Source organism: Dioscorea cayenensis, unplaced genomic scaffold (assembly GCF_009730915.1).
Source record: "Dioscorea cayenensis subsp. rotundata cultivar TDr96_F1 unplaced genomic scaffold, TDr96_F1_v2_PseudoChromosome.rev07_lg8_w22 25.fasta BLBR01001137.1, whole genome shotgun sequence".
Taxonomy (NCBI): Eukaryota; Viridiplantae; Streptophyta; class Magnoliopsida; order Dioscoreales; family Dioscoreaceae; genus Dioscorea; species Dioscorea cayenensis.
In genome coordinates, this window is record NW_024087528.1 from 34,928 (window position 1) to 58,972 (window position 24,045).

At 31.3% G+C, this 24,045-nt stretch overlaps 1 protein-coding gene across 1 annotated transcript; it reads right to left on the reverse strand.

Annotated features, from left to right (window-relative positions):
* Positions 1–7,001: 7,001 nt before the first annotated feature.
* LOC120255690 (ribosome biogenesis protein NOP53-like) lies at positions 7,002–8,875 on the reverse strand. The gene is made up of 6 exons (XM_039263458.1): positions 8,543–8,875; positions 8,254–8,361; positions 8,116–8,164; positions 8,000–8,025; positions 7,364–7,441; positions 7,002–7,260 (listed from the first exon to the last, which is right to left on the reverse strand). The coding sequence occupies exons 1-6, from the start codon at positions 8,546–8,548 to the stop codon at positions 7,129–7,131; spliced, it is 399 nt and encodes a 132-aa protein (XP_039119392.1). The 5' UTR covers positions 8,549–8,875; the 3' UTR covers positions 7,002–7,128.
* Positions 8,876–24,045: the final 15,170 nt, after the last annotated feature.

Sequence of the window (24,045 nt, forward strand, 5' to 3'; positions counted from 1 at the left end):
TGTGTGGTTTGAAGCTTAACATTTGTGTTTATACTTAGTGATTGTTGCTATTCTTTGTGGTGGCTCTAAAACCTTGGAGTAATAGGTGTACTACAAGGGTCTATGGCTTGAATATTTCCTTGTAAATTGGTTTTGTGCAAATCTTGATTTCTTGTTGGTTATATTTTGAGTGCTGCTTCTTTGGATTGGGTCTTTTAAGTGTTGGTTTGCTTAGTTGTGCATTGTTGAAATTACCATTGTTAGAGTTTGCTAAGTCTAGTTGTTCTTAAATTGTTAAGCCTTAGATACATCTACCTATATGCTAATATGTATTTCTTCCTTTTCAATGACATTTGCTTTTACCTTGAAATTATGAGTTACCTTGTCTTGAGTAAGGTTTTGCTATAGGATCTTCTCTCTAGATTCATGCTTATTGTTAGTATTTTCCTTGATGCTTATTGGTTGGGTTTCAATTTAGTGTGTTGTTTAAATGCATCGAAAACCTTGTCTTGATGCTTAGTTGTAAAATATTGTTAAAGTTATATTTGAAGAGTTACTTGAGTTGACCATAACCCATTGCTTGATCAATCCCCATTGCACAATCATTCTAAACTGCTAAGTAGCTAAGTAAACCTCACCATGTTGTCACCTCTAGCTGTTGCCCTTCATTTGCTAGGTGTGGAATAGAGTCTGCCTCAGTCACATGTCCGCCCCCAACATATATATATATATATATATAATGGGGTTTGTATCAGTCACATTTCCATCCCCAATATATATATATATATATATATATATATATATATATATATATATGAGAGAGAGAGAGAGAGAGAGAGAGAGAGAGAGAATGGAGTTTATACCAGTCACATGTTCGTCCCTAATATATATATATATATATATAGGTGGAGTTTGTATCATTCACGAATCACATGTCCGTCCCCAACACACACACACACACACACATATAGTTTAAAATTTTTGCAATTAGCTTACCATATTAATCAAGGTATGCATATTTATATATAGTTAGTTAGTTTAAAAATTTTCTTTTATAAAACCGAAGTTTATTTTTGGATAAGTTTTTGGTAGGAATATTTTATTTATTTTTTTAAAACAAATAGTTCAAAAAGGCATATTTTATTTTTATGTGAAAAACCTAAATAAAAACTTATGTATTACATTATTATTATTATTATTATTATTATTATTATTATTATTAGTTTTTTTTTGTCATTTATAATTGCTTATAATATTGTGGATTTATTTGCAGGTAAAAATCGGAAATAATAAAAAAAATCAAAATCTTGTTGTTGTTACCACGCAATTTAAAGTAATGTTTAAATAAATATTTGAAAAAGTAAAGTTACCACCAAGTTATGAATGTGAAAAAAGGGCCCAAATTAAGAACCGAGTTTTATAGCCAAGGTGAAATTTGAATATAGGCTTGAAAAATATGAGCAATATGGATTCAAGGTTTATATATAAAAAAAAAAAGAAACTGAAAATGAAGCAACATTGCGAGCTATAAGGCATCTTCAAAATATTTATAATATTGTAATTATATGGACTTAAATATGAAATGGAGGATTTGAAAGATACTAAGGAAAACTTAACGACAAAACTTGCTAAACTTACTGATGAGTTGGAGGAGCTAAAGATCAAGATGAAAAAGAATAATTTAGAACAATCGGGAAGCAATGAAGATTTAATTATAATTCATCCGAAAAGAAGAGCACTTGCAATTCATGATTTTCCTCCTAGTTTTGGCTAAAAAATTATCTTAATGTGTTACACAAAAAAAATCTTTCTATCTTTTTCTCTCTTTCAATAAATGCTCTCCATTGTTATTAAATATTATTAAGGGAATACATGTTACTTTTCTGATTAGGTATTACCTTGATTTTTTTGTTGTTTTTGTGTTTTCTTTAACTTACTTCTATTATATATATACACATAATAATTAAAAATAATTAAATAATTATGATATTAATTATTATTATGAAAAGAAAAACCTTAATAATAATAATAACAATTATTATTATTATATTAATTATTTTTCACAAAAGTCCTATCATCTTCACATAATATCTTTGTAATCTTATCCATTAATGTCATTTGCTCTGTCAAACTTTTGCTAATTTCACACATTGTTGGATTTGCCTTCAATTCTTGCAACAATCTCTGAGCAATGTAACTCATACAACAACCTTTTTCCCCATGATGACCACCATACTTTCCTCCACAATTTGTCTCAGCTCTTCCTCCTTCATTACTTCCATCAAATTCTTCACCAATTTGTCTAACCAAATATGTCGCAAGATTTTCTCCATCGTTGTCTCTCTCTAAAAAGAAAAATTAATTGTAAGAATCATTGTCTTCCCTACCTTATTCATTATATAATATAATATTATATATAAAAAAAATGATTTATGTATTATTAATGTGTAGCTGCTTTTGATGTGATGCTTTATTTAATCTTTTAACGTATTAACTATTTCAAATATAGAAACAATTAAATTAACCAAATTTTTAAGATGCAAACAAAATTACTAGATTTAAATTTTTCATATTCATATTTTTTTAAACATAATCATATGTTATGAAAATGTTTAAAAATGTTTGAAGTACAATGGCACATCTATCAGAGACATCAATTTATTGTATGAAATATAATTTATATTTTGAGTTATATCTACCTTCTTTTGTTTAAAAAATTTTTAAATTAAAATTATAATAATTTATTTACATTTTTTATATAATGTTTTTTTATTTTTTAAATAAAAAATTGATGTACTATATTTTATATAATTATTTCTTAATTTAAAATTATTTAAAAATAATTCTGCCACCTTTTTCCCCCTTGCATGGTATTTATGAGGGCAGTATTTGTGTGAAGCATATCTTTTAAAATCTTTACAGTCACTTATAATAGGAGTAAGTTGAAGAAGACACAAAAACAAAAACAAAAAAAAAAATCAAGGTGATACCTAATTAGAAAAGTGGTAAGTATTCCCTTAATAATATTTAATAACAATGGAGAGTATTTATTGAAATAGAGAAAAAGAAAGCAAGATTTTTTTTTTATTTTAACACATCAAGACAATTTTTAAGCCAAAACCAAGAGGGAAATAACGAATTGCAAGTGCTCTTTTTTTTGACCGCTGAGGTTTTAACGAACACATTAGTTCATTTACAACTTTATCCACCATATAGTAGTATTTTAATAGTAATACCATTAAAAACAAAATATGTTTCAGCATAATACATATCCTTGATCAACAATGTAGATGCCAGTATTAATTCTTAAAACACATCCTTTCCTAAAATCATCACATATTAAAGTTGATAAGGTCACCTAGTATCCCACTTAAAATGAATTTCATATGGTGTTTCGTTAGCCAACTAAGGATTACATTCAACAAGTCCACATTTAGTATAAACTTACTCTAAATATTATGGTGCAATGGTAGGTGAGATCCTAAGTCTCGTAGGATTTGATATGTCTCCATTAAAGGTATTTGGAGCTTTCTTTGTAATGAGCTCATTGGAAGTCTTAATGTTCTCCACAATGAGTTGAGCAGAAGCCTTAATTGCATATGTCACTTTCTTTATTAATCTTTCATCCTCTCAGCAACATCTTTCTCTTTATCAACAATTTGTAGAGTAGTCTTAATTGTAAGATCGGTATTATTTAATTAAAAAGCAACAATGAAACATGATTTAAAACCACGAATGTGGTTTAAACTTTTTTTACATCGCATTAGACTACAAGATTACAAAAAGTTATCTATTCTTGGGCCAGGACATGAACTACATGATCATGCTAATTAATGGCATATTGAAAATCTAACTCAATAGTCAAACCCAATATAAGAAACCATAATTGAGCCTTCAATATACATTTGCTGTTAGTGAGCCTTTTATATCTCATTAGTTTAATTGTAAATCAAAATGATATTGGTGAAAAAGAGTGCTTTGACCTTGCAAGAAAAAAAGAAAAGCCATTGTGGATAGACCGATCTTTTTCCAAAAACCATAACAAACAAACAAATGAAGTGGCAAAACTCTCACTTTTCCTCTTTATACCTACAAAGTTCTCTATAATGGAGAAGACTAGTGGAAATGAGAGTACACAAGTAGAATTGCCATTGTTTAGCCTTTTCAATAAATCCTAGCCCATGTTATTATGACTATCACTACAAGAAATAAGACTTATAGTGGTGGAAAAAATTTGCCGCTATAAGCCTCATTTTTGCCCCAATACCCCTATAGCGATAGATATTCAATTAGCAGCTAAATCTTTTGTCGCTATATGTTTTTTTGCGACAAATGTACACTTTTGCCGCTATCCCATTGGAGATGCACAATTATTTGTAATGGCAAAAAATTTTGCCACTATAAATTTTATAGCGGTGAAACATTTTTGCAGCTATAAATCCTATAAATTTATTTAGTATCCTATAGTGACAAAAAAATTTGCCACTGAATTGAGTAGATGCTTTAATAACTAATTAAATATGTTTCTAACATAAACAAATATATATATATATATATATATATATATATATATATATATATATATGAGACAACATTAATATTTTAGTTTATTAACCTCACACTATAAAAGTTTAAAAAAATATATAAACTAAAGAACAACCTTTTTTTTATAATAAGTATACATATTATAAATAAACACACAAATATACATTCTGATAATGTCTTACAATTTATTTGAAGCCCAGATACCATCATTATTATCCACAGGTAGTTGTTTACACAATTTACAAATTGATAGTTGACAATTAGTTAACATTGAGCATAGCCACTACCAACAGTGTTAATCTGTTGAAACACACTCCAATCTAAAGGTCTAGGTCTTCATTAGTGTATTAGTCCATTATTCTCACTGTTACTTGCATCCGTAACACACTCCAATCGAACACTCTCTATAGGATGTTAGGCTTGCATCAGTAACATTAACACAAGAGTTGATTGTTTAAACTCAGCATGGAGAAATTATTAAGCATACCTGGAACTAAGACATAAAAGCCAATCTGGTATGTTGAATAGATTTTGTGATGTTTTGACAAGTAGGCAGCTTAGCCATGTATGCCAAAATTAATGCTGGATATACTAGTGAAGTGAAAGCAATTTGCAATTGGAGTAAAAAATAAGTTGTCATAATAAGGAAAAAAAAATACATTTACAACAACAAATTTTTTTTTTCTAGATTAGCAATAACAGAAGAAAGAAAGAACATGTATAGTAGTGTATGAAAAGTGATCAAGATTTGCAAACATTGCCTCTGAGTCTACAATTTAAGTCATTGTGAAGCATTCAGATCTTGATGTCCCTTGAAATAAATATAAGTTGTAATTTTACTTTATTTTACATGAGATATTTAAAGTCTTTTAGCTTTAGTCTGAAGCTAATTAGAAAATTCTATGGAGACAGTTTGTAGTTGCAACATCAGATCCCATTGACCTTTAATGTTTGCAAACAACTTTAGGATTTCTAACTTAGAGCAGACCTACATATATTTATGGTAATATCTAATAAAATATAAGCTAGTCAGCATATGCAAAGCAGCAATATGATAAAAATATAAAATCACCTGTTAAGCACAGCAGAATTCCTTCCAAGGACATCCAACCATTCTCCTTAGTCTTCTTCAAAAACTTAAACATGTGGTAAGAGAAACACAAGGATCATATCTATTTTTCTCTTCATCCTCCTTGGCTATTTCTTCAATTATATCTTATAAAACTGTCCATGAGAAAAAAAGGCAAAAGAGAACAATAAAAAATGAGCACTGTAGGAATCAATTTCCTTATGTGAATTAATTGCTCAAGCATAAAAACGTTACCAGTCAATTTCCGTGTGCACATGGTTGATCTTCTTTGCTTCAACTTCTGCTTTCAACTGCTCTTTCCACCTGGCTCTTTGATTTAACTCTACTTTGGTTACCTTCTTAACTTTTGAATTCCTGAATAAAGTTATAAAGAGAAGACTTCAACAAAAAGATTTTAGCTATCTTAAAGCAATTGGAAGTTTATTTATTGAATCTGAGAAAAGCAGATTCGAGTAATAAATGAATCAGATACTAAAGCCAAAACTAGGCCAGATAGTTATCCAGCTCAGCTGCATCTAGAAGTAAAAATGATAACAATTTGCTATAAATAAAGCATTCAAACTTCTGAACCTTTGTGCATTTAACTCATCTCTCACATTATCTGCATCTTTATTTAGGTAGCATTTGGTTAGATGTAGTTGAAAATACAGTAGATTTTCAATTACGGTGTAGTTGTAAATTCTGGAGTTGAAAATGCAGGAGAGTCAAATTTGGTGTTTGGTTGACTGTTATTGAAAATGCTGGATTTCAAAATTTTGTGTTTATTTGGAAGGATTTGTAATTCTGGATTTGAAAACATGTGTTTGGTTGGATGTATTTGTAGGATATAAACACCCTTGCTTAGGATATCCCACCTTGGGTCATTATTAAATTTAATTAATTATAAATACACAATTAATTGTTATAAATAGTAACCAAGATAATTATGCATATAATTACTTAATTTAATGTAAAATTATGTTTTCATTACAAAATATTGTTATTTTAAAAATTATAAAAAATATATTACATTATTTATAATTTTTTATATTGATAAAAATATAATAGTAACCATTTATTATTAAGATAAAATAATATCATGATTTTATTTTTATTTTTATTTATATATATTTTTATTAGAAAGTCTCACGTGACACCACATGTCAGACTTTCTATGGAAATCCAAAGTGCAGGAGATTAAACTATGGCCGATTTGAACGTAGTTCCAAAACCAACCAAATCCATCTACACTGCATTTCTAACTACTTTCAAATTCTCAAATCCAACCAAACAAACACTAGATTTTGATGTTTTTTGTAATTACAATTACATGTAGTTTTATATCCGGCCAAACAAACACGCCCTTAGATCATTCTCATTTTTAGCATCAACATCAAGAAAATACGTCTAAAAGTCAATTCACTGACCATTAGCATAAGCAAGGAACTATAACAACTGTTACAATAAAGAGAAGCCCACACTTGCTTCTTAATTTTGCTACAATGATCAAACAAAAACCAAAGCAAAATAGCTAGTTACGGCATGAGATTACTCACAACTTCCTTGTCAAGTACTTCATCAGTAACAATAAGTGACACTAGCTCAGGTTGTAATTTCCTCTTGTAGATCTTTTGAATCTTAACTACAACTGCTTGAGCCAATGAATCCTATAATGACATCATTATTGGATAGTGATAGTAAAAGAAAGAAAGAAAAAAATTACAAAATTGCGAAAATTCAATGACTGTATATTAAGTAAAAAAAAATTACTTGATGAGCTTCAAATGGAGGATTGAAGGAACATCCAGGTGGCTCAACTTCAATAGCTAGAATATGAGATGCCATATTCTATAAAGAGAATCAACAACCGAATGTTAAAGGCCATGAATTTCAGAACATTGTGAACGTCAACAAGAAATAGCACAAACACAATCCAATAACATTGCCATTAAGTCAACAAAGCACTATGGTGTAAACGTGTGAAGTACTGGTCAAAACATCAAGCACCATAATTTTCTTGGAACACACATGGCACAAGAGCCATGCCATGCACAAATTTCAGATAACTTGTCTTGCTCCATTCCCTCTAATTAAAACAAAGAGCCTAATAAATGTTAAAAATATCAAACATGCTACACGTCTTAACTCATGAGGTGTTTGACTTCAAATTCATACAACCAATTCAAATTAACTAACCTACCACAGTTGTTAACAATTAACTATGTTACAATGAAAAACACTAGTCCAAGGATGCCGTGGTATTAGTTTCTAATTTTCTTAGCAAACTAATTGGTCTTTCCAAAGCATTGAACAAATAAAATGTCTTGCAGTTTGCTGTTTCTCAATTAAAAGCACAAATAGACATACAGTTAAATACTTAATTGTATAACATTCATAGAAGTTTACCTTTTTGATCTTCCCATTGATTTCATCTTCAAAGTTTACAAAGAAGAATTTTCCAAATGTAAGATCAATACTTTGAACACACACATAAAATTAAAGGAAAAAATCAACCAAAGGACCTTTTTCACTCCATAAGTCAAGATTTCCATAATCGAGACCATCGTCGACCTAAACAACATCAAACAACCCCCAAGAAATGAATAAGAACTTCAGATATAATCCAAACCAAAGCAACATCCCTGATAAATCACATATACCTTAGAAGTAACCAGGGCTCGAGATTTATCCTCGCAGGCTTTCTCTTTCTTCCTTTTCGATGGTGTCCTCAGCATAGAAGATGGAACAGGCTGAACAAACTCATTTATCTGAAGAATCAACTTGAAATTGAGAACTTTCTCTCTTTTTTTCTAATCATCATCTTAGGTGGGAGGCTCAAGAGAAAAAACGAACAAACAACGACAACAACAACAACAACAACAACAACGACAACAACAACAAGAGCAATCAAACTGGCATGAATGTCTCTAAACTAGATGAAGAAGAGACCATCATATTTGTTCTCGAAGAAGATGGATTGCGGAGGTGTGGAGACACTAGCGAGTGCCTCCTTTGTGGTGTTATCGACGTAGTCCTCGATGTCAGCGGTGCTAATGTTCGTCCTCCATGGCTTCTTCCCCTTTCTCGATCCCTTCGCCGCTTTCCCCATCTCTCTCTCTCTCTCTCTCTCTCTCTCTCTCTCTCTCTCTCTCTCGTTCGCCGCCGTTGTGGAGAAGTGGAGAAGTGGAGAAGAAGAACCCTTGTAAGGGAAGTCGATGAGCTGATCTTGAGGCAAAGGAATAGGTAGATCTGAGCGTTGAGATGAGGATTTGTGTGCTAATCTCGAAGCAAATGGGCGTGCTGATTTAGATTTGTATGAGATTTCTGTAGCTGATTGCGAGCTAAGGAAACATGTTGGTTTGAGCGTTGAGATGGGGATTTGTGTGCTACGAAGCAAAAGACATTGTTTTGTTATTTATTTAATTATTTATAACCTTAAAAAAGGAGTATTTTATAAGAGGATTTTTTTGCCTTTTTTATAATTCCTAATTTATTTATTAGTATTATTATTATTTGTTTTATTTTTATTGGCGTTATCAAGTGGTATGTGTAAAATTATTAAAATATGGTGCTTGGTGCTTTTTATTTTTATTTTTTATTTGTACAAATACATTTCTCAAAGTAGGTTTGGTTGTTTATTTAATTTTTAATAATAATGTTTATTTTTATTTTTTCTTGTATGTGACCACATATTTTTTTCAATAACCCAAATAGGGCCCACATGTAGAGTTCAATAGAGTATGAGATTTGTGGCTTGTTTCTCAACTAAACTCTTTTCCTAAGGCTCAAAGTTAATAAAACTTTTTTAAAATTTTAATTAGTTAAAACATATATTTAATAAATAAATTTAAATAAATATTAATAGCTGTAAAATGCTTATTAATAAAAAAAATTAATTTTAATTTTATATTAATTAAGTTAATTTTTTTTTCAACTCATTTTTTCTAAAATTTAATATTTGATTTTTTTAGACCCATATATTCATTCTTGACTTTGGACACTAGTCTCTTTTTACTTGAACCAAATTTAAATAAATTATTAAATGAGAGAGAGGAGATAAAAGTTGATAATCTATTATAATGAATTTGAAAGTCCATGTAATAGAATATCTAAAAACCAAAATTAATAAATAAATAAAATTTTCAAATTTTGTTAAATGTTTAAGAAATAAAATGTATCCATAAAATTCAATAATAGATTTTTTTCCAGTAATAATTTTTATTTAAATAAATAATAAAAAATAGTGGAGATCATTTTCCACCTTAAATATAATTTTTTTAAATTTAATATATATATATATATTGGCTAATATATAAATTCGCCACTATAAAAACTATTATTAAAAAAATAATAAACAAATTTGTGTTTATAGTAGCTAATTCAAAAATTTTGCCACTAAACCACATCTATAGCGACTAATATAAAAAATATGCCGCTATAAAGATTTATAGTGGTAAATTTATAAATTTGCCACTAAATTTAGCCGCTATAGATCAATTTTCTTGTAGTGTATATACTTAATTTATCAGGTTGACTTTTGTCCTTTGACATTTAGGGCCCCTTTAAATTGCGGAATAAGAATAGGAAGGGGGAACAAGAAGAAGGGAGGAATGGGAATAATAATAGTGGGAAAGGGGAGGATAACAATGAAGGTGTTTAGTTGGAGGGAATTAGAGTTAAGAATATGAAAAAGTAAGAGAGAGATAGGATAAAAATTACATTTATACCCTTTTGTATAAATAAAATTATTTGTAGTATAAAACAATGAATTATATTTAATAATAAATATTTAACATTATTTTTATTAAATATTTAGAATATAATTATTTATTTTAATTTAATATAGTTAAATATTTATAATTAATATAATTAATTCACATATTTAATTAATATATGTAACAATAAGAATTAATAATAATAGTTGATATTTAAATTATTTTATTATGTTAATCAATATTTATATATGTTACTATAATTTAAAATTTTAATTTAAATTATTATAAATAATTATTTGAAGTAATAATTTTTTATTAACATATAATTAATTAATAAAAAAAATTCACTTATAAAAAAATAATTTAAATATGATTATTTTTAATTAATATTTATTTAAAATTTTAAAATTAAATCTATTCATTAATTATATTAATTTTAAATATTAATTATATATAAATAGAGGGGTAATATGGGCATTTCCATGCTAAGGAGAGCCAAACCCCCCATTTTTCAAGATAATACTATATAATGCGAACGAGTTACCCGAATTGCTTACACGAATGACGTGTGTAACCATTTGGCAGCCACATCATTCCTATTTTCTCTCTCCTAATCAGCAACTTAAAAAAACAACAAATAAACCATGCCCTAATCCCTCTTTTTCTCTTTCGTCTTTGCACGTCCACCAATCTCGCCGTCACTGGAATCACCGACACCGATGAACCCCATCCCCTGTTGTCTTTCACCTCCGAACCTCTCCTCTCTGGTGCCATCCAAATCCATCGCCAAAGAGGCAGATCCCGAGGTATGTGCTCCGCGGCCGTGGCTTTCTCCGCTTCCTCCTCTCCCCGGCCGGCAAATCTGAATGATGCTCTAGCGCCATCCAAATCTATCGCCAAAGCGGCAGATCCTGAGGTATGTGCTCTGCCACCGCGGTTTCTTCCTCTTCCTCCTCTCCGCCGCCAATAAATCTGAATGATGGGCATCTTGATTAGTTCTTCTTTCTTATGGCTAGGATAACCATCTTCGAGTTGATTGGATACATCTGGTGTGACAGGCATTTTGAGTTCATATCACTAGAAAGCAAAAGTGTTGCTGGTGATCAAGATAGTGTTGATATAACTTGAAAATTTATGCAACTTCTAGCTTATGATTTTAGGATATTCTTAATAAAAGCTTCTACAGTGTTTTCTCTTTTGATGTACATGTATAGTTTTCTATCTGAAGAGAAAATCAATGGGAGTTGCATAGCTCTACATGATCTTCACAACTTCATTTATCTAATAAGAGAAAAGATCAACTGCAGACCTGGAAATGAATGCAATAACATACACAACATTGAGAAACTATTACTTTTTGAATGAGTTTGATTTAAAAAAAACTTATTTCCTTGAGAACAGATTCGGCAAAATATGAATGTATTCATATGTCTAAATAACATGAAGAAAATTCTCATGTTCAAAAGTGTAGCATGTTTGCTCTATCTCAATCATAAGCTAAAGTGTCACATTAATTGACTTAATTGACTTGAGAAGGCATGTAGTGCATTCAAAATCTTGAAGATCTGCAGTTTGTAATGTGATTTGATTATTTTATTTGGATATCTTTGATGTGAGCTCTCTAACTAGCTTTGCAGCAACCATGGTGGTCATCCATCTACAATATCTTGGGATCGCCCAATCTGGTGATGGATTTGGATGGCGAAGGAGATGAGAGGTTCGGAGACAAAGGGCAACGGGTGATGGGGTTCGTTGACGTTAGTGGCAATAGCAACAACAAGCTTGGTGGCCATGCGAAGACGAAGAGAGAAAGAGGGATTAGGGCATGGTTTATTTGTTTTTTTTTAAGTTCCTGATTAGGAGAGAGAAAATAGGAATGATGTGGCTGCCAAATGGTTACACATGTCATTCGTGTAAGCAATTCGGGTAACTCATTCGCATTATATAGCATTACTCTTTTTTCAAGTAATGTCACTCGCTCACATGCATTAGTCCCATTACCATGAAAAGACAATATTTATGCCTTTCCTGGTTACCAAACATGGGTGCAAGTGATTCCCACTCCCAAGGAGACAATCCATGATCCAAACGGGTCCTTAACGAATGGTATATTTGTTTTTCCTTCTTAATGTTTAGCTTTTCTTATTTTTAATTTCTTTGGTGAAGTTTGGCCTTTTCTTTTCTTTCTTTTTTTTTTGGAAAGATAAGCAGTTACATTGTTAAAGAAGGCAGAAGAGTGCACAATCCTCAACTGAGTAAGTGGGGATAGAGCCCACACACATCTGGGGGTTCGGATCACTCTCTCATAATCAGTGCTCAAACTCTTAAAAATATGTCCACACCCATGAATCAAACTTGCGCCATTGGAGAGGCATTCTTTCAAGGATCCTGATAGGATCTTGGTACCAATCATCCCTCAACTGTTAGCATGAAGTTTAAAGTTCTAGTAAGTAGTAATCCAGTATAAGTAGAGACTCTTCACACACATAAGTGTTAAGTCAAATTTATAATTCTTTTTCAACTCAATTAACCTAGCAATCTTATGAGATCAAGATAAACAACAACAAAAACCAAAACCCCATTCATGTACAAATCCTAACAAAATATGACAAGATTTATAAGATCCAAATAAATCAAAATAAATACAAAACTAAGATAGATAAAACTAGATCAAACATAGATAGCTAACCTCTTTGAAGTCCATAAGGGCGACCTTGGAAAGGCAGAAGCATTTCCTTAAGATGGGTTGCTGGTCTTCTTTACAGGCCACACTTATCATGGATCTTCTTCTTACTAGCTAATAAGCAATGTGAAAATCGGTTTTTGATTATTAGAAAAAAACTTGTCTTTCTTCAAATAGGTGAAGGGTATTTATATTTTTTTAAACTAATAGTTCCTCTTGAAAAATAATATTTAATAACTCTACTCCCCCAATAGACTCCAATTTTGGGGACTGGGATATGAGGGGTAAGGGCAGGTGAAGTACTACTCTTAACTCCTCCTCTCCTTCACTCTTCCAACCAAACACTTCAACCCTCCTTACTTCCGATACACACCCCCAAAACCCCCAACCACACAAGGTGTAAAGTGTATTAATTAATTTAAACATTTAATTACAAAAATTAAAGTGAATAATGATATTTAATTTATTTTATAAATGAAGAAATCTTGGCATTCCTTTTTGGTTGATTGTTTATTTTAAAACAAAAATTCATTAATTTGTTTAAATATGCATAAACCACTTAAATTAAACAAAAAGAATTATTACAAAGTGACTAAAGTACATAAATACAAAGATACAATATAGATAGGAGCACAGCTCCACTAAATGTGAATGATACACAAAGTAGGAGAAAGATAAACTAACATAAGAACACAAGAATATATGTGCCCTTGGGAGGAGATAGGCATGGTCTTCATCTAGGAGGGCACTAAAATACTATCAAAAGATCATCCTAGTCCTTTGGAAGATGTTGGTTCACCAGGATCACTTGTCATTATCTTGCGAGATCCTAAGAACTTCAAGCTGCACTTCACTCTACTAGCCAAGTTTTCCAACTTAATTACTTTATGATCAAGAGATGCATACACCCATATAATAAAACATATGAATAATTCCATGCAAAGCCATAGATATCAGAGTTATTGTAGAATTAAAAACATGATTATTTTACATGTTACATATATTCCAAAAAATAGCATGAGTAAGGAAATCCCAAGTATCTTTTTGCACTTCACAGAGGCCAATAAAGGAGTTAGGGAAAATGATCAATCCAAACAACTGACCGAAATGACCCCATATACGCTAAGCATATAGATACTAAAAAAAATGTGGTCAATGGATTCTATCATTGCATGGCATAGAACACTAGTAGTAGTAGGAAGTTTATTGTCCTAAGCCAAACCACATGAATAAGTTGATTTTCATGGGACAATTACAATTCTGAATACCTCTAGTCACTTGACATCTCCAACCATTGTCACCGAGAAATCCATATAATGATTTAACAACAAAGCCCCTATTAGGGTTCATACTCAAAATCTTAGAATCATTCTCTTCTAGACATGCATTGAGAATTCTAGATCTTAGCTCTAGGAAAATAAGGGGCTTAAATTTGGTGTAATGCCATCGCCAAAAAGAGAACCTCCTTAATTGTACCTAGAGGGTAATGGGAGGTGCTAAATCCCTCTGGCCAATGATGCATAAGGGCTTTCACCATTTCTAACAATATAGGTAATGCAAAATGTAAATGGAGATAGGCAACTCAAAATCCCTTTCTAAAAGAAAGAAATTCTTGAAGATTGATAATTGTAGAGGTTCTAAATGTGTCCATTTCAAGAATAGTTGAAATGGATAACTTGGAAGTCACACAATCCCCCTCCAGTCAAGATTTTCCACCGCCACTTTCCCATGAGAGTGAGATTAAAATCATTTATGCTTAAGATTCCCCATGCCCCTTAGACCAGGGTTTGCAAAGGTGTTTCCAATTTACTAATCTAATCCCTTCTTATTAATGTTGGACTGAATTACATAAAATCATGCCTAATACGATCAATGGCCTTATTACCCACTTCGAGAGTTTCAAAATTATTGAAAGTGAATTATTTAATTTTAATAAATAATAATTTAAGTGAATAATTTTACTTAAAATGTTTTACAAATGAAGACATTTATTTATTGTCAACACAACTCAAATACTATTTATTTGCATTAAGGGCCCGTTTGGTAGTGGGTTTAATGGTTTATCGCAGTAAGTAATGAGACTTGCATAATAATAATGTTTGTGGCATATTATATGCCAATGAATTTGGCAGTAATTTACAATGATCGCCTTTAGTTAGGAACTCATATTATGGCAATATTTCATTTGCCTTTAATTGGTCATGGTAATCAATGTAGAAAAATGACAAGATTCTCAAAATACTCCTGAAATTAAAATTATCATCAAACTTAAAATAGAATTGGAATAAAATTTTCATATGAAATATAACTAAATTTAAAATGATATTAAAAATCAGGGGCTATTAAGTCTTATCATTAAAGATTAAAGACAATCTCATCTTAAGAAATTATATTTTAAAGCAAAATTGGCCAAAAATTTTAGCATAGATTATTATCGCTAGGTATTTCAAGATTGACACTTATTTTGGAGATAATGTAATTATGGAGTTTCTTGGTAACATTTCACCATTGGGATTTTTAATTACTTATCAATATTATCAGTGCCACAATTCTACACTAATATTTTCATATTACCGTGTGATTGTCATGAATACTTTTTAAACTACTATGAACCAAATGACTCCTAAGAGGACAAATGTACTTTTATTGCATTTCCTCTTCTTGTGTTTCCCATTTCCAATGAATGAATTATCGCATTCCTATTCCGTGAACCAAACACATGTTTCATTTTTTTTTTAAAATTGAGAATTTTGCTAATATACGTTTGGAAAAGTAGTCTTTTAGATTTTGTTGGTGTGTGCCACCACGACAATAGCTTAGCAAGTAAAACATTTGATTCTCATGAGGGAGGTCAAGAGTTCGATTCTCTCCCAATACATGGTTGAGACATAACAATAAAAAGTGTGTGTGTTTCGGGTGGGTTATTCAAATTGTCAAAAAAAAAAAAAAACAAAAAACACACACACACACACACACACACATTCGTATAATTAATTAAATTACATGTATATATTTCAAGATTTTGAGGTGGAGTGAGAAGCCTGCGAAGATGGAATAGAATAAAATGTCTTTAAGAACATCTCATGGATTATTAAAGTATTATAAATTAATACTATTTTATATTTAGGGCATGTTTGGTGAGTAGGATAGGATAAGGGCATGGTAAACTCGTAAAGGTGGATAGGATATAGGGACCGGATAGGAGTAGGAAAGGATATGGGTATAATAAGCTTATATCTTATGTCATATTTGATGCATACTAGATAAGCCATCTATCACAGCTCGTCCCACAGGATAGGCTTTCGACAATTGCCTTGCTAACTTGAGAAGGTATGGGTTGTACCCCACTCTCAAGTTAAGGCAAGGCGTCGTGGTATTTGACAACACAGAAATAAACAAATATACATATCACACACCCACATTAATAGATTTATGTATATATAACACTCCCAAATACTAGTTGTCTTTAAATTACTAGCAGATCCAGTACACATAGCCAATGATAAAAGTGTACAACATGACCAATTGCTTGATTAAGCCCCAAAATGTAGACAAACCTATGCTATAGGATGATGAACTTTATACTAAACCAGCATAGCATGATGCTCGATAACATCATGACCTATGCAAAGATGAAGGAGGGAGAGGGTGGGTAACATGGTTAATCAGTAAGGGGTGATTGTATAGATAAATAATGTCCTATAACATTTGACATATGTTTACATGAATAAGTAATAGCTTTCTTACCATCAAATAGGATATTTTAAAACATCAATATTTAAATAAAAAAATAGAAGTTCAAAACAGGTTTCTTGTTGATAATAAAAACTCTCTGAGATTAGTTGTGACCTCAACTAGTCCTAGGAAAGCCAAGGATTTTAAAATAGTATAAGAAGACCCCTTGGCGTTGGTTGTTGAGATTTCTAGGCGGTTATTCTGGATCTCTCAATACTTTTCCCATTCCATCAAGGGCTCCACATCAACTCTTAAATGGTTAAAAATAAACCCCTGGGGATTGCCACACCACTTCTACATAGGCTAGTTTGTGGGAATCCTGACAATGCAATGCTGGACTAGCAGACCTTGTCCGCAGTTTTGGGCCAAAACCCATGGACCGTAGTCTGCTTTGTCACCAAAGTACACTAAGCACACATAATCATTTTCAAGTTTCATATTTTCACATGTTGGGTCCAAGCTATAATTCAAGAAAACATACTTTGAAAAGCAAATCACTCATAAATGCCAAGAGGAAAATAGGCATATAATTACTCATGAAACTTAACACATACACGAACATAATACGATTTTCAAGTTTCATAAGAAAACCATTCAAATGCTTTTGTGAGAAAGAACGAGATAATATAAGTGTCATACTATATTATGAAATACCCAAGAACTCATATAAAGCTACGCATTTAAACAAAATCACCACTCACAGTACAACGCAAAATCCTCTTGGTATGGTTTGCTCTCCTACAACTTATTTCTCTTTCTCAGAGAATTCACCACCTATCAAATACGTGAAAGGAGACCAAGAAATCATCCACAATATGCCAAAATAAACCTACATGTGCATGTGTTGCTACTTCTACATGCATAAGCAGCTTGTTGGATTCATATAGTGGCGGAAAGAGGGGGGCAAGGTGGTGCTTGAGCACCCCCTTGCTTGGGAAAAATCCCTTCCCTTCTTGCATAAATAAAGAGTAGCCCCCCCATAAATTTCATTTAAGCCCCACTACCCCATGTTAACATCCAGCCATTAAGCATATAAATGGATTAATAATGGCTTGTTAAAGTTAAGTAATTAAGGTTATGTACTTATGTTATTGTATTGTGTGATGAGACACAAATCTCGATGTTGTTAAAAGTTAAAACAATCAACTGTGAAGCATGTGACTTTGTGTCTTTGTCTGATGCTTCTTCTTTTCTCTAAGTTTTAATCAAATTACAACTCACAATCTCACACAAATACACAATCATAATTCACAAACAATTAACCAAGCTAGGTTGGAGTCAGGACCATTGGAGAAAGAAATCTCAACATCATCGGCGCATCGCTTCATTGGATTGGGTCATCGGACATTGGTGATCGCCTGATTGGCAAGCTGGTGAGTGGTGTTCTAATTGTTTTCCTTTTTTTATGCTTTTTAAGTGTTTATTGGATTTGATTTTTATTCTTGTTTAGTTTGGTATTTGATACTTGAGTGATATTTTTTTTGGAAGGGATTTAGTGATGGAGTGTTTATTTGTTTGGAAATTGGAATCATTGGAATTTGGATGGTTCATGCCTTCATGGAATCATGGTTGTAAAAATATGGGATTTTTAATTGGTTGATGGAAATCATGGAATTTGGACTATGCATGACGTATGAAAAGCAGTGGCTAGTCTCAGTCTCAGAATCTCAGATGATAATCATGATATCATGATAATAAGAATTTGCTAGTATTTCACACTAGGAAAATTTGCAGTTTTCCACTCAAAATACAATTCAATTTTAAAGCCATTATATTCAAAATTTACAAAGTGGCTTTGGACACTTGGAGTCTTGGACAGTTGGACCAATAAAATGAAGACATCAAACAATAATATTAATTGTCAATTTTGGAGTTCTTGTAGTACATGTTGTAATGGTCCATATAAATTAATCACATGAATACTCAGTGACTCAGTCGGTTTGCTTAATCCATTTTTGGTTTGCTTAATCATGTGCATGTCTAATTAATTGATCACATGAATACTCAATGCTATTTTTGGAATTATTTTTTGTCAAAATATTCTGAAACTCAGAAGCTACACATTTTGAAATTATTTCAATTACTTATATTAGTTTGAACTTTGGTCTCTGTTTCTAGTGAAAGTGAGTAGATCATCAGCTATATTTATTTATTTTTAATTATGCCATGTTATCTAAATTTAGGGTTTGGCTTTCTATTTATGTGGAATCAAGGTTGATCAATTGGTTGAAGGGTGATGAAGTTGATGCTTTCCTGGGTCTTATTGGAAAGATATACATAGCAGATAACACTTGATCATTATTCTACAATATTGCAACATTATTTTGGGGTAAGAAGTCTTCCTTTTATGATTGTTCTCATAGGTGTATAATCTTAATTTTTGTAGTAGTCTATATAAATATTTAGAATTTATGATTTTATGAATTACGTTATTTATTACTTATAGTTTTAATTGAGTTTAGTTGTTTTTTATTACATTATTTGTTATTTTAGATTTTAATTGCTTGTTGAATTAATTATTAATTATATAGATATGGAGAGGTTTTTTAAACATAAACCGAAAAGTTGTGAATCAGGAATAAATGTTTATTCTGAAACTAGTACTGGAGCACAAAAGAGAACTCGTGTTGAGTTCAGTCCAGATGATATCATTGATGATCCTGGAATTCGTCAACCAATTGAAGAATATGATGTTGATATTAGAGATCGAGCTCGAAGATTGTGTTTATTGGAAGGCCCATGTCAACCAATTGGATATGACTTCCCCAAAAAACAACAAGGAAAAGAAATGCGATGCTTTCAAAAAGCGTGGTTTCAAAAGTATAATTGGTTGGAATATAGTGTGGCAAAAGATGAAGCCTATTGTTTTTATTGTTATCTTTTCAGGCAGGATAGAAGTGAAAAGGGAGCAAGCGATATTTTTACAAGAAAAGGATTTTCTAATTAAAGGAAAACAATTGATGCTTTTAATCAACATGTAGGTACAGTAAATAGTGCACATAATGATGCTAGACAACATTGTGAAGATTTTAAAAATCAGAGGCAATGTGTGTCACACGTGTTATCTTCTCATGGGCGTCAAATGGAGATCGATTATCGCTCTCATCTAACAGCTATTCTAGATGTCATACGAATTCTTTTGGTACAAGGTCTTGCATTCCGTGGTCATGATGAGTCTTCAAGTTCTAAAAATAAGGGGAACTTTCTGGAGATACTCAATTGGTATGCAAAAAGGGTTGAGAAGGTTGGGAATGTTATTAATGAAAATGCTCCTGGGAATAATCAATTAACTTCTCCATTAATTCAAAAATAGTTGGTGAATGCATGTGCTGCAGAGACAACATTAGCAATTATTAATGAAATTGGTGACAGTAATTTCTCACTAATTGTTGATGAGTCTCGAGATAAATCAATAAAGGAGCAAATGACAGTCATTTTGAGGTTTGTGAACAAGCAAGGTCAGGTTGTTGAAAGATTTCTTGAGATTCAGCATGTAACCGACACTTCAGCATTTTCTCTAAAAGTAACTTTAGATGAATTATTTGCTCGTCATGGTTTATCAATTTCAAAATTAAGAGGGCAAGGGTATGATGGAGCCTTAAATATGAGAAGAGAATTTAATGGTCTGAAGACATTGATTTTAAAAGAAAATCCTTTCGCATTTTATATCCAATGCTTCGCCCACCAACTGCAATTAGTAGTTGCTTCTGTTGTCAAGAGTATTCTGGTTGTTTCTGATTTTTTTTTGTTATACTAATATGATTAAAAATATTGTGGGTGCTTCATGTAAAAGAAAAGATACATTACTACAAACACATCATCAAAAAATTGTTGAAAGATTAGAAGCTGGTGAGATTTTTTCAAGAAAAGGAAAGCATCAAGAGACAAATCTTGCAAAAGCAGGAGATACTCGTTGGAGTTCACATTTTACAACTTGGATTCATCTCTTGACAATGTGGGAATCAGTTTTAAAGGTTTTACAAAATATTTGTCAAGATGGATCAATTGCAGATCAAAAAGGTTTGGCATCAAGTTTGATTAGTAAAATGGAGAGTTTTGAATTTGTCTTTGTTTTGCATTTGATGATGAAAGTATTGGGGATCATAAATGAATTATCAAATGCTTTGCAGCAGAAAGATCAAAATATTGTCAATGCCATGGCGTTAATTGATACTGTAAAAGATCGTATTCAAGCTTTCAGGAATAACAGGTGGGATCAGTTATTAGAAGAGGTTCAAAGATTTTGTGTTAGAATGTATATTCTAGTACCTAACATGGAAGATAAAATACCAGTTTGGGGTCATTTTAGGCATGAAGGACAGTGGATTACTTATTATCATCATTATCATCCAAAGATTTTTATTGCAGTTATTGATTTAATTGCCATTGAGATGAATAATCTGTTCACTGAGACAACTACATAGTTGCTAACTTGCATATCATATCTTGATCCAAGAAACTCATTTTCCAGATTCAATCATGCCAAGCTACTTCGACTTGCAGAAATTTATTAGAAATTTATTATGATGATTTTTTTATACAAGATCTTCAAGTTCTAAAAGAGCAACTTCACACATTCATTCATGATGTTAGAAGATGTTCTGATTTTGTTGAATGTGATGATCTTACAAGTCTTGCTGTAAAACTAGTTGAAAGTAGAAAGCATTTAGTATTTCCGTTGGTTTATCACCTTATTGAATTGGTTTTGATTTTATCAGTGGCAACAACATCAGTTGAAAGATCCTTCTCGGCCATGAATATCATCAAAACCGATTTGCGCAATAAGATAGGAGATGAATGGTTGAATGATATGATGATATGCTATATCGAACGCAAAGTGTTTGAAACAATTGATGATGAAGCTATTTTGGTTCGATTTCAGAATATGCAAAGCCGAAGGATTCAACTCCCACTTCGTTAGTGGTATGTATATTTTTATATATTTCTTTTAAATTAATTATTATAATCTTAAGTTTGGATTAATATAATTAATTTGTATACTTATTTTTTAGGTTAAACCCAGCACCCCCTTGGCTTTGTTTCTGGTTCTGCCACTGGATTCATATAACATTCAATTGAACTAAAATAAGAACCAATGTGTTTCTAACACCTTACCCTATGATTCTACCTAAACATCTAGAAGAATCATGACAAATTTCCGGTTGCTACAGTATCAACTACAGTACATGGGAATTCCTTCAACGTTTAAAGCATGATTTAGATCAAAATACAAAATATTTTCAAAAGCATTTTGATACACCAATCATCTACAACAACAAGCCATACTTTTACTACTCAAATCCAAACCAAAAACTCACAAAATGAACTAACCAAGCATATTGTTGAATCAAAAATCATGCATTCATGAACTAACCTCATAGAAGGAATGTAGAAGAAGTGAAGGACTTGATGCTATGAAGGAGAAGGGTGTTGCATAAGCAAAGATGAAGAAGATGAAGGTGGTGTGGTTGAAGGCTTAAGTTAATCTTCAAGTATTAAGGATGCTATATATTAGGAAGTTAAAGAAAAGTAAAAAGCTTGAAGAAGCTTCTTTCTCTAAATTCAAATGTATTCTTTCTCATGTTCAGAAGCATCATCCAATCTTGGTCAAAACCCAAGTTTGACATGGACAAACTTCCACTTTGACCTGTCAAACTTGGTCAAAATTGTAAAACTTTGTCAAAATTGGACAAATGACACCTTGAACACAATGCCATACAACAAACTGATTTCTGAGTGGAACAGATCATTTCCATGCTTAAAAGTCGAAAAGAATTCGATTCAGGTTATATGCATACCAAAAATAAAATAAAAGGCTAAAGAATTTCAAATAAACTAAATATATAAATGCTAGATCTCACACCATCGGATAGGATTTTGTTATTCTATTTTACATTTGAAACGAACCAAATAATGACCCATTCTATAATATTGTTATATATCTTTTTTTATATAGACCTATCTTGTCATGATAGACTTCTCCTCCTAAGATTCGGGTGTGATGATTGAAGGAAGAATTTAAGAAAGGATATGGTGAAACCCTAGATGAGGGAGATATATCAGGTTAAAGGTTAAAAAGTAAATTTTATTTTTATCCTATCTTATACATTTCTATCTAGATGCTCACCTTAGGATTAGTTATCAAGTGGTGGATAGGATAAATTTGGCTAATAGGATAAGACTATCATTAGGGTGAGCAAAAAAATCCAAACCTGATGATTTGATCCTGTATCCGATTTTTTTGCTCAAATTTTTTGGGTATCTGATCCGAAAAAAAGGGTTGGGTACCCGATCCGAATTTTTTAGATGAAAATCAGGTCGGATCTAGTTTGGGAGCAATTAAAAATCGGGCATCCGAATTATATCCGGTTTTTAATTTTTATTATATTATATATAAAAAATAATTTTAAATTTTATATGGTCTAAAAAGTAAAAATGAAAAAAAAAATCCAAATCCCTCATCTAAATCATTTATATATATATATATATATATATATTTAAATTTTACAAGGGCTAAAAATAAAAAAGATCAAAATGCCTAATCAAATAACTTAAAGAGTTATATACTTAATGTCTAAGATTGATAAGACTCTTTATTATTTTTGTTATGACTTTTGTTGTGTGGAGAATAATATAAGAGTTTAATGCTAAGTTATAAGTTTTTCATATTTGCTTTTTATATGACCACAACGCTTTAGCTGACCGCCCTCCCTTATGTTCATCTTATTACGAATTTTGGTGGATTTTGAGTACCATGAAGGTGGTCTTCGCATTGTAAGATCAACACATAGACGTGGACTATTATAGGGGTTCCAATATCTCTTATTTGACATTAGTTGAAACTCTTTATGATATACATTAAAAATTGTCTCAAGCCTATATACATTATCTACATATACGTGGACCATTAAAAATTGTCGAAGGTATGGTCATATCATAAAGAGTCTCAGGCATACGTAGATAATGTTTATAGGCTTGAGATAATTTTTAATGTATATCATAAAGAGTTTCAGCCAATGTTAAATGAGAGATACTGGAACTCCTATAATGGTCTACATCTATGTGCTGATCTTACAATGTGAAGACCACCTGCAGGGTGCCCAAAATCCACCAAAATTCGTAATGAGATGGACATAAGGAAGGGTGGTCAGCCAAAGCGTTGTGGTCTATGTCGTAATGAAGGTCACAGTCATCAAAATTGTCCGAATGCAGCTGGTCCAAGTCATATGTTGTAATATAATTTAAATATTGTATTTGTTTAATTATTTTATAATATATATAATTGTTTTTGTTCATTCAAAATAACAAGTGAATATTTT

Bases quoted from the DNA above. Each gene is read 5' to 3' on its own strand.
- LOC120255690 (XM_039263458.1), bottom strand. The intron at 8,026-8,115 runs GTCCTTTGGTTG...TAAACTTTGAAG, and splicing joins TGACTTATGGAGTGAAAAAG to ATGAAATCAATGGGAAGATC. The intron at 7,442-7,999 runs GTAAACTTCTAT...TTCTCTTTATAG, and splicing joins TCAATGGGAAGATCAAAAAG to AATATGGCATCTCATATTCT.